The 13,709-nt window shown below is 44.7% G+C and overlaps 1 protein-coding gene across 1 annotated transcript in view; it reads right to left on the reverse strand.

Annotated features, from left to right (window-relative positions):
* Window positions 1-13,709, reverse strand: part of npdc1b (neural proliferation, differentiation and control, 1b) — a 54,549-nt gene that overhangs the window by 16,177 nt on the left and 24,663 nt on the right. The window contains exons 3-8 of the mRNA XM_079251517.1: window positions 12,258-12,341; window positions 12,012-12,176; window positions 11,364-11,430; window positions 6,480-6,561; window positions 3,906-3,985; window positions 3,721-3,820 (exon numbers count right to left, since the gene is read on the reverse strand). Of these exons, the coding sequence (XP_079107643.1) occupies window positions 3,721-3,820; window positions 3,906-3,985; window positions 6,480-6,561; window positions 11,364-11,430; window positions 12,012-12,176; window positions 12,258-12,341 (578 nt within the window). The remainder of the gene's footprint in view (window positions 1-3,720; window positions 3,821-3,905; window positions 3,986-6,479; window positions 6,562-11,363; window positions 11,431-12,011; window positions 12,177-12,257; window positions 12,342-13,709) is intronic.

The raw sequence follows: 13,709 nt of genomic DNA on the forward strand, positions 1-13,709 counted from the left end.
AACCCCCAACCCGTGAACCCCTAACCCGTAACCCCCAACCCGTAACCCCAAACCCGTAAACCCCTAACCCGTAACCCCCATTCCATAAACCGCAACCCGTAAACCCCAAACCCGTAAACCCCTAACCCGTAACCCCAAACCCGTAAACCCCTAACCCATAACCCCAACCCGTAACCCCAAACCCGCAAACCCCTAACCCGTAACCCCCATTCCGTAAACCGCAACCCGTAAACCCCTAACCCGTAACCCCAAACCCGTAAACCCCTAACCCGTAACCCCCATTCCGTAAACCGCAACCCGTAAACCCCTAACCCGTAAACCCCCAACCCGTAACCCCAAACCCGTAAACCCCTAACCCATAACCCCAACCCGTAACCCCAAACCTGTAAACCCCTAACCCGTAACCCCCATTCCGTAAACCGCAACCCGTAACCCCAAACCCGTAAACCCCTAACCCATAACCCCAACCCGTAACCCCAAACCCGTAAACCCCTAACCCGTAACCCCCATTCCGTAAACCGCAACCCGTAAACCCCAAACCTGTAAACCCCAAACCCGTAAACCCCTAACCCGTAAACCCCTAACCCATAACCCCAACCCGTAACCCCAAACCCGCAAACCCCTAACCCGTAACCCCCATTCCGTAAACCGCAACCCGTAAACCCCAAACCTGTAAACCCCAAACCCGTAAACCCCTAACCCGTAAACCCCTAACCCATAACCCCAACCCGTAACCCCAAACCCGCAAACCCCTAACCCGTAACCCCCATTCCGTAAACCGCAACCCGTAAACCCCAAACCCGTAAACCCCTAACCCGTAAACCCCATTCCGTAAACCGCAACCCGTAAACCCCTAACCCCTAACCCGTAAACCCCCAACCCGTAACCCCAAACCCGTAAACCCCTAACCCATAACCCCAACCCGTAACCCCAAACCCGTAAACCCCTAACCCGTAACCCCCATTCCGTAAACCGCAACCCGTAACCCCAAACCCGTAAACCCCTAACCCGTAACCCCCATTCCGTAAACCGCAACCCGTAAACCCCAAACCTGTAAACCCCTAACCCGTAAACCCCTAACCCGTAACCCCCAACCCATAAACCCCTAACCCGTAATCCGAAACCCGTAAACCCCTAACCCATAACCCCAACCCGTAACCCCAAACCCGTAAACCCCTAACCCGTAACCCCCATTCCGTAAACCGCAACCCGTAACCCCAAACCCGTAAACCCCTAACCCGTAACCCCCATTCCGTAAACCGCAACCCGTAAACCCCAAACCTGTAAACCCCTAACCCGTAAACCCCTAACCCGTAACCCCCAACCCATAAACCCCTAACCCGTAATCCGAAACCCGTAAACCCCTAACCTGTAACTCCTACCTGTAACCCCTAACCCCTAACCTGTAACCCATAACCCCTAACCTGTAACTCCTAACCTGTAACCCCTAACCCCTGACCTGTAACCCATAACCCCTAACCTGTAACCCCTAACCTGTAACCCATAACCCATAACCCCTAACCTGTAACTCCTAACTTGTAACCCTAACCCGTAACCCCTAATCTGTAACCCCTAACCCGTAACCCCTAACCCTAACCCGTAACCCCTAACCCTAACCTGTAACCATGAGTAAACATCTGCATTAATAATACCACCTCCTGTGTAGTAAAAAATAAAACTGTACAAATACATAAGTGTAAATGTTCTTTAAGCAGCTCTCCCATTTTACATTAAGACAGATAGTTGGACAAAAAACTAACCGCTGTTAAGACAGGAAACTCACAGCTGGTCTCCTGTCTTGTGAAGGTGTCTATGATCCAGCAAGGAGGTAAACATGTACAGCTAATTTTCTGTCCAGATGCCCAGATTCTATTAAAACACCAGTATGCAACATTACTGATGTACTTCTAAAACGTGCAAACATGTCAGGATCCTGTTTAAAATGTAAAAAATCTGAATAAATTGTGACATTTTCATGCCAAGTAAAAGATAAACAACATTTTAGATGCTGGAACTGGGATATTGTATCTTTTCATGGAAACTATGAGCTCATTTTGAATCTGATGGCAGGAACACATCTGTAATCAAACAGCTAGAGGACAACTAAACAGATTAATTGGCAACATGTCAGTAACATGACTAGATATGAGCATTTCACAGGCTATCTGAGACAAACTGGGTCAAGAAATTGTGGAAAAATTTCTGAAAAATGTTTGTCACCATAAAATTGTGATGACTTTGAAGATCCCATCATCTTCATTGTCTATAGCACCACAAGATTAAGAAATTAGGAGGAATCTCTGTGTGCTGGGAACAGAACAAATTGTGGACCCTGGTGATCTTGGTGATCTTGTACTGCAGACATGATTCTCTACTGGAAACCAGTGCATGGACTCAGGAAGCTTCCAGAAACCAGTGTGAACCCAGTTCAGGCTGAAATCCACACATGCAGGTTAAAGCTCCATCATATGTGAAGAGGATCCAGAAACACGCCGTCTTCTCTGGACCAAAGCTCATTTAAAATGTTCTGAGTGGAAACCTGGATGAAGATGTGGAATAGTTTGTGGACAGCATGGACGGCGTGTCCTGCAGACTAAAGAGGAGAGGGAGCATCCAGCTTGTTATCAGCCTGCATCTCTGATGGGATGGGGTTGCATTAGTGCCGATGGCGTGGGCAGCTTCCACATCTGGGAAGCTCCATCAATGCTGGAACATCTGCTCCCATCCAGACAACGTCTCTTTCAGGGAAGACCTTCCACCATGCTGGACCACATCCTGATGGTGGAACAGGAGAACTGGTCCAGTAGGACCACATCCTGATGGTGGAACAGGAGAACTGGTCCAGCAGGACCACACTGGACCACATCCTGATGGTGGAACAGGAGAACTGGTCCAGTAGGACCACGCTGGACCACATCCTGATGGTGGAACAGGAGAACTGGTCCAGTAGGACCACGCTGGACCACATCCTGATGGTGGAACAGGAGAACTGGTCCAGCAGGACCACGCTGGACCACATCCTGATGGTGGAACAGGAGAACTGGTCCAGCAGGACCACGCTGGACCACATCCTGATGGTGGAACAGGAGAACTGGTCCAGCAGGACCACGCTGAACCACATCCTGATGGTGGAACAGGAGAACTGGTCCAGTAGGACCACGCTAAACCACATCCTGATGGTGGAACAGGAGAACCGGTCCAGCAGGACCACGCTGGACCACATCCTGATGGTGGAACAGGAGAACCGGTCCAGCAGGACCACGCTGGACCACATCCTGATGGTGGAACAGGAGAACTGGTCCAGCAGGACCACGCTGGACCACATCCTGATGGTGGAACAGGAGAACTGGTCCAGCAGGACCACGCTGGACCACATCCTGATGGTGGAACAGGAGAACTGGTCCAGCAGGACCACGCTGGACCACATCTGGGATAAATGGGTTGGAAATCATTGCATTCTGGTTTTATATTCCCCACATTCCCAGTTCTGTAGGAACTGGTGTATTACCTTCACAGTCGTGCTGTTGAGTAAAACCCAGTGAAAGTGCATTTTTGTACAAAGCCAGAAGGAGAGAAAGTCTCACTAGAGCAGACAGGGAGGTGTTGCATTTTTCCCGAAGCTGCTAAACGGCACTAAATCATGAAAAAGTGATGTTTTCATGCAGATTAGGTGTGACGTGTTGTTCCCTTCGTTTCTCTGCTTCAGCCTCATTTACTCACTGGGGCCAGTCCGGGACACTCATAAACGGTGAAATCCCCATCCTCGTTCTCCTCATCTGTTGAAGCGCCTGAGTCGGGAACTTTAGGTTCATCCCTGCATCTGCACACACACCAGCAGTCATTCAGGAAGCCATAAAGGATGCGGAGATGAGACAGAAAAGGCAGGACAAGCATGTCGGACTCACTTCTCCAGGGACAGCATCTGCTGCTTTTGGTGCAGGAAGTGGTACATCTGGGCACTGTGGGCCAGCTTCCTGTCCCCAGACTGGAACACACCATGGATGACAAGATCAGAGGATTCCCGTCAGCAAATGATCACAAATCAATCAGCTATTTTTGTGTCATTTTGGCTTTAGCGAGAAGTTACTTTGGTTAGTCTACGGGTTGCACAGCTACTGGAGAACTCGTATTTAACAACAGTGGCTCGGTGCTGCCTGCCTTGCTCAAACTGCAGTAACTAGGGATGTTCCATACTGGTGTTTTACCATTGTCCAATATAACCAGTATAACCCCATACTGATACTTTTACCTGGAAAACTGCATATGACATCCCTTGTATTTTGCACTTTAGATTTAGAGGAGAGGTAGCAGAAGGGTTTGATATAGATATGTGCATACCGAGTAAAGAAAGTAAAACCAGATACTGATCATTCCCAGTATTGCTTTTTAATGCCGATATTGTGTGATAATATAAATAGGCCGGTATTATGGCACAGCTCTAGCAGTAACTGGCCTATTTTATATGCAGCAGCTGTTACAGCCAGTTTTGACCCTCTGCTTTCTCATGCATGGAAAACTATTTCCAGTTTGCTTTTCCAGTTTCAAAGTGTAAAATGTAAACCTGTAAAAATGCTGAGCTCTGCCATATGTGCAAAAAGCTCCTGCAGATATCTAAGTTGGGAGGGGGGGTAGATCGGTGTCAGCCCTGTCCAGAGTGCCATCTGGGTCCATTCACAGTCCTGCAAACCTTGTTTCTTTGATCACACCAACCGAAACAGAAAAATGTCAAAAGGAAAACAAGATGAGCGTCAACGGACAGTTACAAACTCTACTGCTAAAGGTTTGCTGCCTTTTCCCACAGCAGAGGCTGTGGTGGAGGTAAGTAAACCTCAGAAGCTATTGTTGACCAGTCATCTCTTGGCTAAAGCTTCATAATGTTGTTTGACTTCTATAGAAAGCAGAATGAGACCACCAAGGAGTTTTTGAAGGAGAGCACAGCCTTAGACCTTAGATTCAAGTCCTAAATGGCCGATTGAGTGTGGACCAGATTCGAGCAGGGGCTTATGAGTCGAACCTTACAACAGGTGTTTATTGTTGTTGGTAATATTTTTCTCCTCTTCCATTGTAGTAGATCAGTGTATACGACTCCTCCTATAGAATACAGATTGAGTGTGTAAAGACCAAGGCCCAGGCCTGATTGCCTTTTGCTTCTCTACTGTCCGTGTCTTGTCTTGTTTCCAGAAGAAGTCGAAGCTCTCTGCCCTTCAGGAGCGATTTGTTGATGAGGACATGGCGGTTGAAGTAAGACAAGAGGATACTCTAAGCACTGCAGAGAAGATTCAGAAAGTGATACACGATTACAGAGGTCTGCCATCCACCCTAACCTCAGTGAATCCAGTAACCTGGTGGTGGAATGTGAGGGATACTCGGCCAATGTTGTCAAACTTGGCAACCTGGTATCTCAGTGTGCAAGCATCATCCACACCCTCAGAGCGTACATTTTCTACTGCTGGGGACACCATCAGCCTGGAGCATGCTTGTCTCCTACCTGAGAAACATGTTCATTTCCTTTAGAAGAACGGCTACGTAAATCCTCAGGTAATTTGAGGGTCTTTAGTATGCCGCAATGAGCCTCGGTTGTGACTTGTGACGTGTTTGCAACTGCTCTCTTGAATTAAAAATTCGCATTTGTGTCAGAAAACTGATTTGAATGGCAGAAAGTCAAAGCTGAAAAATAAAACTAAATAAAAATAAATAAAATGTCATTTCATTTTTTTTATCAATGGGTTAATAAAATAAGTATGGAAAAAAATGTAAAAAATGAAAAAAGTATTATTTAGAAAACAGTATCGAAGAGAAGGTATCGGTACTGGTATTGACAATTTGCGAATGATACCCAGGCCGAGTCCCGCATGAAGCTGAACCCCGTCCCACACAGTGACGTGTTGTTGTGCTGATTTGCTTTTTCAAATCATATAACCCTGCCAAACATCATTTTAGGTTCATGTAGTTTCTGAGACTTTCTGCATCACTTTATGGTAGAAACTTTGTTTACAACCGTGCTGTACACATGTGGTATTTGTGCCTTGCCTCCTAATAGCTACCAGGAAGCAGAAGCCTACAGTACCATGAGTCTGACCTATCACACAAGGCCAAATAAAGATAGAAATACTGAAATATTTAAAAGAAATTAAAAATTTAAATATTAATACATCATTAAATCCTGTGATTTTCAAATGTATTTTCTTTGAAAAGGAGAAGGAAAAAACACAACTCCAACTTAGAAACCTTTTCAATGGTAAATGTGTGACTATTTGGTTCACCCCGACACAAGTCGACTCTCCCCGTTCACGTAGAGAACATGTCAATTACGTGTCAATAACGGAGTGAATTCATTGACAGCTTCGATTTGGAAACTGATGAGAGCATGGTGGCGTAGCAGTTAACACTGTGGCCTCACAGCTAGAGGGACGCCGGTTCGATCTTTGGGTGGGGGAGGTTGGGACAATGTGTGTCAGAAGAGTTCATATGACACTTACCGAACCGCTGAGGTTTTGGGATCTCATCAGTCCGTACGCTGGATAGTCCACCTTCTGAGTTACATGGACACCTTTCTGCACTCTGAGACGGAAAAGAAAACAGGACGGAGACTCAGAAACTCACAGCTTGACTCTGACAGAAGAAGGAAGCAGGTGAAAGTCAACATAAACATGAGAGGAAAGAAGAAGAAGAGCACAGTAACAAACCTTCAGAAAGTCCACAGTGTTCAAAACCACAATTATTACATAGTTCAACACATCCCTTCCAAAGGCCATCTGTCTCGCCTCTGGCCCAGACGGAGGTTTTCCTTCCAGTTTCTGGTCCGGACGGAGGTTTTCCTTCCAGGTTCTGGCCCAGACGGAGGTTTTCCTTCCAGGTTCTGGTCCTGATGGAAGTTTTCCTTCCAGGTACCGGTCCAGACGGAGGTTTTCCTTCCAGGTTCTGGCCCAGACGGAGGTTTTCCTTCCAGGTTCTGGTCCTGATGGAAGTTTTCCTTCCAGGTTCTGGAAGGAAAACTTCCATCAGACTGGGGTGGTGGTCCCCCTTTTTAAGAAGGGGGACCGGAGGGTGTGTTCCAATTACAGGGGAATCACACTCAGCCTCCCTGGTAAGGTCTATTCAGGGGTCCTGGAGAGGAGGGTCTGCCAGATAGTCGAATCCCGGATTGAGGAGGAGCAGTGTGGTTTTCGTCCTGGTCGCGGAACAGTGGACCAGCTCTATACCCTCTTTGGGGTCCTGGAGGGGGCATGGGAGTTTGCCTAACCAGTCTACATGTGCTTTGTGAACCTGGAGAAGGCATTCGACCGTGTCCCCCGGGGGCTCCTGTGGGGGGTACTCCGGGAGTATGGGGTACCGGACCCCCTTGCACGAGCTGTCCGGTCCCTGTACGACAGGTGTCAGAGCTTGGTCTGCATTGCCGGTAGTAAGTCGGATTCGTTTCCGGTGAGGGTTGGACTCCACCAAGGCTGCCCTTTATCACCGATTCTGTTCATAACTTATATGGACAGAATTTCTAGGTGCAGCCGAGGTGTTGAGGGGATCCGGCTTGGTGGCCTCAGGATTGGGTCCCTGCTTTTTGCAGATGACGTGGTCCTGTTGGCTTCCTCTGGTCGTGATCTCCAGCTCTCGCTTGAGCGTTTCACGGCAGAGTGTGAAGCGGCTGGGATGAGAATCAGCACCTCCAAATCTGAGACCATGGTCCTCAGCCGGAATAGGGTGGATTGCCCTCTCCGGGTCGGGAGTCAGGTCCTGCCTCAAGTGGAGGAGTTTAAATATCTCGGGGTCTTGTTCACGAGTGAGGGAAGGATGGAGCGCGAGATCGACAGACGGATCGGTGCGGCGTCTGCAGTAATGCGGACTCTGCGCCGGTCTGTCGTGGTGAAGAAGGAGCTGAGCCAGAAGGTGAAGCTCTCCATTTACCAGTCGATCTACGTTCCTACCCTCACCTATGGTCATGAGCTGTGGGTCGTGACCGAAAGAAGGAGATCTCGTATACAGGCGGCTGTAATGAGTTTCCTCCGCAGGGTGGCCGGGCTCTCCCTTAGAGATAGGGTGATCTTTTCTCTGCCAACTTTCAACTTCTGCTTGAACAGACAAAGTCCAACCTGAAGTCTTGGTCATCCCTTCCTTTATCAGTTGCTGGCCGTATTAATTCTGTTCAAATGAATATTTTATCAAAATTTACATATCTTTTTCAGTGTTTGCCAATTTTCATTCCTAAATCATTTTTTACTAAATTAAATGGCATTATAACAACTTTCATTTGGAACGGCAAGCCACCTCGGATAGCATGGGCCACTTTGCAGCAACCAAAAGAAATGGGAGGTATGGCTGCTCCAAACTTCCAACATTATTATTCGGCAGCAAACATTAGACCAATTGTCCACTGGCTGTATGAACATCCAGGAGCTGATGCTCCATCATGGCTACAATTAGAGGCATTATCTTGTCGCCCCTCATCCCTGCCAGCCCTAATTTTTTCCAATATGTCTCCACCTACTGAATATACTAAAAATATTATTGTGAAAAATACTGTTAAAATTTGGATTCAGTGTAAACACAATTGTAATTGGACATCTTGTTCTCTAAGAGCTCCAGTTTGCTCAAACCACCTCTTCAAACCATCTTTAATGGACAAAACCTTCATTGACTGGGATGATATGAGCATTAAAACCCTCGCTGACTTTTATGATAATGGGACATTTATTTCATTCGCCAACTTTCAATCTAAATTTAACATAAAAAACAGTGATTTTTTCCGCTATTTACAACTACGGGATTTTATGTCCAAAAGTGTCTCTCAGTTTTCCAATGCACCACCAAAAAATCCAGTTGACTCCATTTTAGATCAGACTCAAGCATTTAAGGGCATTATTTCAATTTTGTACAATAAATTTTTATGCAATGAAAAAACAGCTTTTTTTGTACTGAAGCATGAATGGGAAACTGATGACCTCTGGCTGTCCATCCTTAACAGGGTCCACACTTCTTCAGTTTGTGCAAAACAATCATTTATGCAATGCAAGATTTCGCACCGCTGTTTCTGGACCAACCAAAAAATGGCAAAGGTTTTTCCAGATGTGAACCCAAATTGCAATCGGTGTGGTGCTACTCCAGCCAACCACGTCCATATGTTCTGGTCCTGCACAAAACTAAAACCACTCTGGCAAAACATTTTCACTTTAATAAGCTCGGTTATTGGTAAATCAATACAACCATGACCCCTATTGGGCGTATTCGGAACATCTCACAATATAGGATTATCAAAAACAGAATCTGATTACATTGCCTTCATCACACTTCTGGCTCGTAGAATTATTTTATTCAAATGGAAGGAGTCTCTGCCACCCACCTATATACAATGGGTTCATGATTTTCTTTTCTTCTTAAAACTTGAAAAGATTAAGTTCTCCCAGCGGGGAAATATCAAAGCATTCTATGAACTCTGGAATCCATATTTATCTGCTTTAAACCAAACTACAGTTTGAGAATTGTTAGGCAAATGTATTATGTGAGACTGTATTTTATTTTACTGTGTGTGTGTGTTTTCTTTATATATGTATTTCTTTATATATGTATTCTGTTTGTTTGTTTGTTTGTTCTTTTTGTTGTTTTGTTTTGTTCTGTTTTGTTTTCTGTTTTGTTTGTTTATTTGTTTTCTAATTATGTTATCTCCCATGTCCATAATTGTGATTGCTAAAATGAAATTAAAAAGAAAAAAAAAAGAGATAGGGTGAGGAGCTCGGTCATCCAGGAGGAGATCAGAGTAGAGCCGCTGCTCCTCCGCATCGAGAGGAACCAGTTGAGGTGGCTCGGGCATCTGGTCAGGATGCCTCCTGGACCTCCCTGGTGAGGTGTTCCAGACCCCGGGGAAGACCCAGGACACGCTGGCCTGGGAACGCCTCGGGATCCCCCCGCAGAGTTGGCAAATGTGGCTGGGGAGAGGGAAGTCTGGGCTTCCCTGCTTAGGCTGCTGCCCCCGCGACCCGACCCCGGATAAGCGGCAGAAGATGAAGATGAAGATGAGGTTCTGATCTGGATTGAGGTTTTCATTCCTGGTTTTTGTCCAGATGGAGGTTTTCTATCTTGGTTTTGGTCCCGAGGTTTATCTTTCTGGTTCTGTTCCGGATGGAGATTTTCCTTTCTGGTTCTGGTTGGGATGGAGTTTTCTTCTCCACTGTCTCATTTAGTCTTCCTTTTTTAATATCCTGAGCAGGGTTCTGATATATGTGAACTCAAGTTATCCTGCAGTTTGCCAATGTGCCTTTCCTTTACATCATCTGAATCTGATTAAATGGTCATTTCTCAGAATGTGACAGGCTGTTGGATCCATTTTGTTTGAATCAGGTGTGGTGGAATCTGTGTTAAATGGTAACTTAATTCTCTTATTATACGTTTCATCACATTTTCCCTTATTTGGGTTCTTATTGTTGGTTAAAGTACAGAACGTCCAACACAATGTCGAACAGAACTTCAATACAATGTCAAACAGAACTTCAGCAGAACGTCAACCGAATATCAAACAGAATATCAAACAGAACCTCAAACAGAATATTAAACAGAATGTCAAACAGAATATCAAACAGAACCTCAAACAGAATATCAAACAGAACATCAAACAGAACCTCAAGCAGAATATCAAACAGAATGTCAAACAGAATATCAAACAGAATGTCAAACAGAACATCAAACAGAACGTCAAACAGAACGTCAAACAGAATGTCAAACGGAACATCAAACAGAATATCAAACAGAACATCAAACAGAACGTCAAATATCAAACAGAATGTCAAACAGAATGTCAAACAGAACGTCAAACAGAACTTCAAACAGAATATCAAACAGAATGTCAAACAGAATGTCAAACAGAACATCAAACAGAACATCAAACAGAAAGTCAAACAGAATATCAAACAGAATGTCAAACAGAACATCAAACAGAAAGTCAAACAGAACATCAAACAGAACTTCAAACAGAATATCAAACAATGTCAAACAGAACCTCAAACAGAGCGTCAAACAGAACATCAAACAGAATGTCAAACAGAATGTCAAACAGAACATCAAACAGAACGTCAAACATCAAACAGAACGTCAAACAGAACGTCAAACATCAAACAGAACGTCAAACAGAACGTCAAACAGAACATGAAACAGAACATCAAACAAAACATCAAACAGAATGTCAAACAAAACATCTCCTCTGGCAATGAGAAATAACCGTTGATGCTTTTTGACATTTTAAAGAACACAAGGAAATGCCCTTGAGATGAGACAGAAGAATTAATATTAATTCATCCAGTCACTGTTCAACATACAAAATATTGCAGATTACAAGTTGACAAGAAGAGAAATGGAGTGTAGAGAAGGAGGGAATGTCTTACCTGATCCAGCAGGCTCCTGCTACTATCAACACCAGCGAACCCGCCACAATGAAGGCACTGCTCATGACTGAGAAGAGATAAAAACAGACCATGAGGAGGAGCAAACGCTGAGCAGGTCTGTATCTGCTTGATGAAAGCATCATCTCCGGCTGAGAGCTGAGTCTGACGTCCCGGTCCATATCTCTGGGACTGACCAGACTGAAAACAACAGTAATAGAGCTTAGCAGAACAAACAAACAGGAACAGAAAACGTCTGTGTGAACCTCCCCAAAGTAAATTCTAGATGGGTCTTGAGGTTTCAGCATTCATTGGTCACAAAGACGATCATTTAACTATTTGACCCAGATTTTCCACATTTAAAGTCCTTAGAGAGATGTTCATCTTACGTTTCTATTTGTAGAACAGATTCTGTCTAATTATCAATCAGTCTTTATTCTAAACATTTCAAACTAAATCCGTTTCCCAGAATCCGACAACAAGAACATCAGCTTGATTCCTCATGCGTGCTTTGTCTGCACTGTCACATAGTTCTTTATCAGCCTCATATTCTCACCAGTGTTGTCCTGCTCGGTGTGGATTCTGGTGCTTCCATGGTAACTAAAATTATTTAGATTCACAGTCATAGATTGTGGATGATGGCATACTTACTAATGAAAACATGCTCATTAGAGGGGTAGGAGAGGATATTGGGACCTCTGAGCAGAGCAGTGGTGTGGTTACTGATGGTGGGTGGAGCTGTACTGGTAGGATGCACCATCAAAGATTGAGAGCTGAGATTAAGCTTCTTGGATACGATGCCCTGGATGGGCAGATCTAGTATGAAGATAAATTTGTAGTTACTACATCACCAGAGACATTTTAGACAACATTGGTAACATGGTGGCCTGTTCATACCTGGTATCCTGGTTCTCTGTTCGCTGATGATAGCCGACAGGAAATCAATCTCCTCATCGAGCTCAGGGTAAGTGCTCTCCTTCCCTGGAGTAAACCACAAGAATCATTGCTGTAACTAAAAATGTTCCTACATGGATTCACGGTACAGACCACAGCAGCGTCAAACCAGACAGATGAATGAGGGCAGAGCACCATGAAGAATGTTAGTTCATGAAATTAGTTTCCATATTGCTAAGAAAAATTACATTTTTCTGTTAATCCTTCAGCATTTGGTGTAAAATCCTAACTCAGCACCATAAACATCATCACATATATGTAGATGCCTCATTGAGCGCCGGGGAGTGAACCAGCGTCGCCACCATACTGGATGGGTCTCCAGCATATTGGATGGGTCTCCGCCATATTGGATGCGTCTCCGCCATATTGGATGCGTCTCCAGCATATTGGATGCGTCTCCAGCATATTGGATGCGTCTCCGCCATATTGGATGGGTCTCCACCATATTGGATGGGTCTCCAGCATATTGGATGGGTCTCCAGCATATTGGATGCGTCTCCGCCATATTGGATGGGTCTCCGCCATATTGGATGGGTCTCCGCCATATTGGATGGGTCTCCGCCATATTGGATGGGTCTCCGCCATATTGGATGGGTCTCTGCTTTTGAGTCTTGCTGCAGAGTCAACGTAGCTTCTTCACATAACTGTTTTCTGTGGAGCAACACGTATATATTACACTCAAACAAAACACTTTTCTACATAACTGGTTTAATAATGTTAACACAGTGAATAATCTACTAAATGATAAATTTTACTCCTATGAGCTGTTTATGATATTGATGCTTCACAAAGAGAGTTTTACATGTTGCATAATTACCTCCACCAAGGAGGTTATGTTTTTACCGGCTTTATCTGTTTATCTGTTTGTGTTCAAGATAACTTAAAAAGTTATGGATGGATTTTCATGAAATTTTAAGGACTTGTTGGAAACGTGAAAAGGAAGAACTGATTTAATTTAGAATCAATTTAATTTAATCTGTATCATAACAATATCTCTGTCCTTTGTAACAAACCAAACTGTGAGAAAAATTCATGCAATTGTTGTTGGAGTTGGACCTACACCTTACAAATAAATGCATTGGAGGCGCTTGGAGACCCATCCAGTATGGTGGCGCAACGAGACGTCAGCTCGTAAAGGCAGCGTGATACAATGCGGCGTCTATGTATACATGACTATGACTCAGCACACCATGCTACGGCTAATACTGAAGTCACATGACAGGTTCAGGACTTCCTGTCAAGAATATTTTGTTCACCCAAAGCAGAGTGCGTCATGTCCAGGAAGACGTGGGACAATATCTGATTGTTTCCACCGCTAATATTAGAATTCACCTCTAGATACGTAGATAAGTTGATTTATGTGATGTCATAGATCCTTCTACGTTCGTTTCTTCT

The sequence above is a fragment of the Telmatherina bonti genome (assembly GCF_933228915.1).
Source record: "Telmatherina bonti genome assembly, chromosome: 13".
NCBI lineage: Eukaryota > Metazoa > Chordata > Actinopteri > Atheriniformes > Telmatherinidae > Telmatherina > Telmatherina bonti.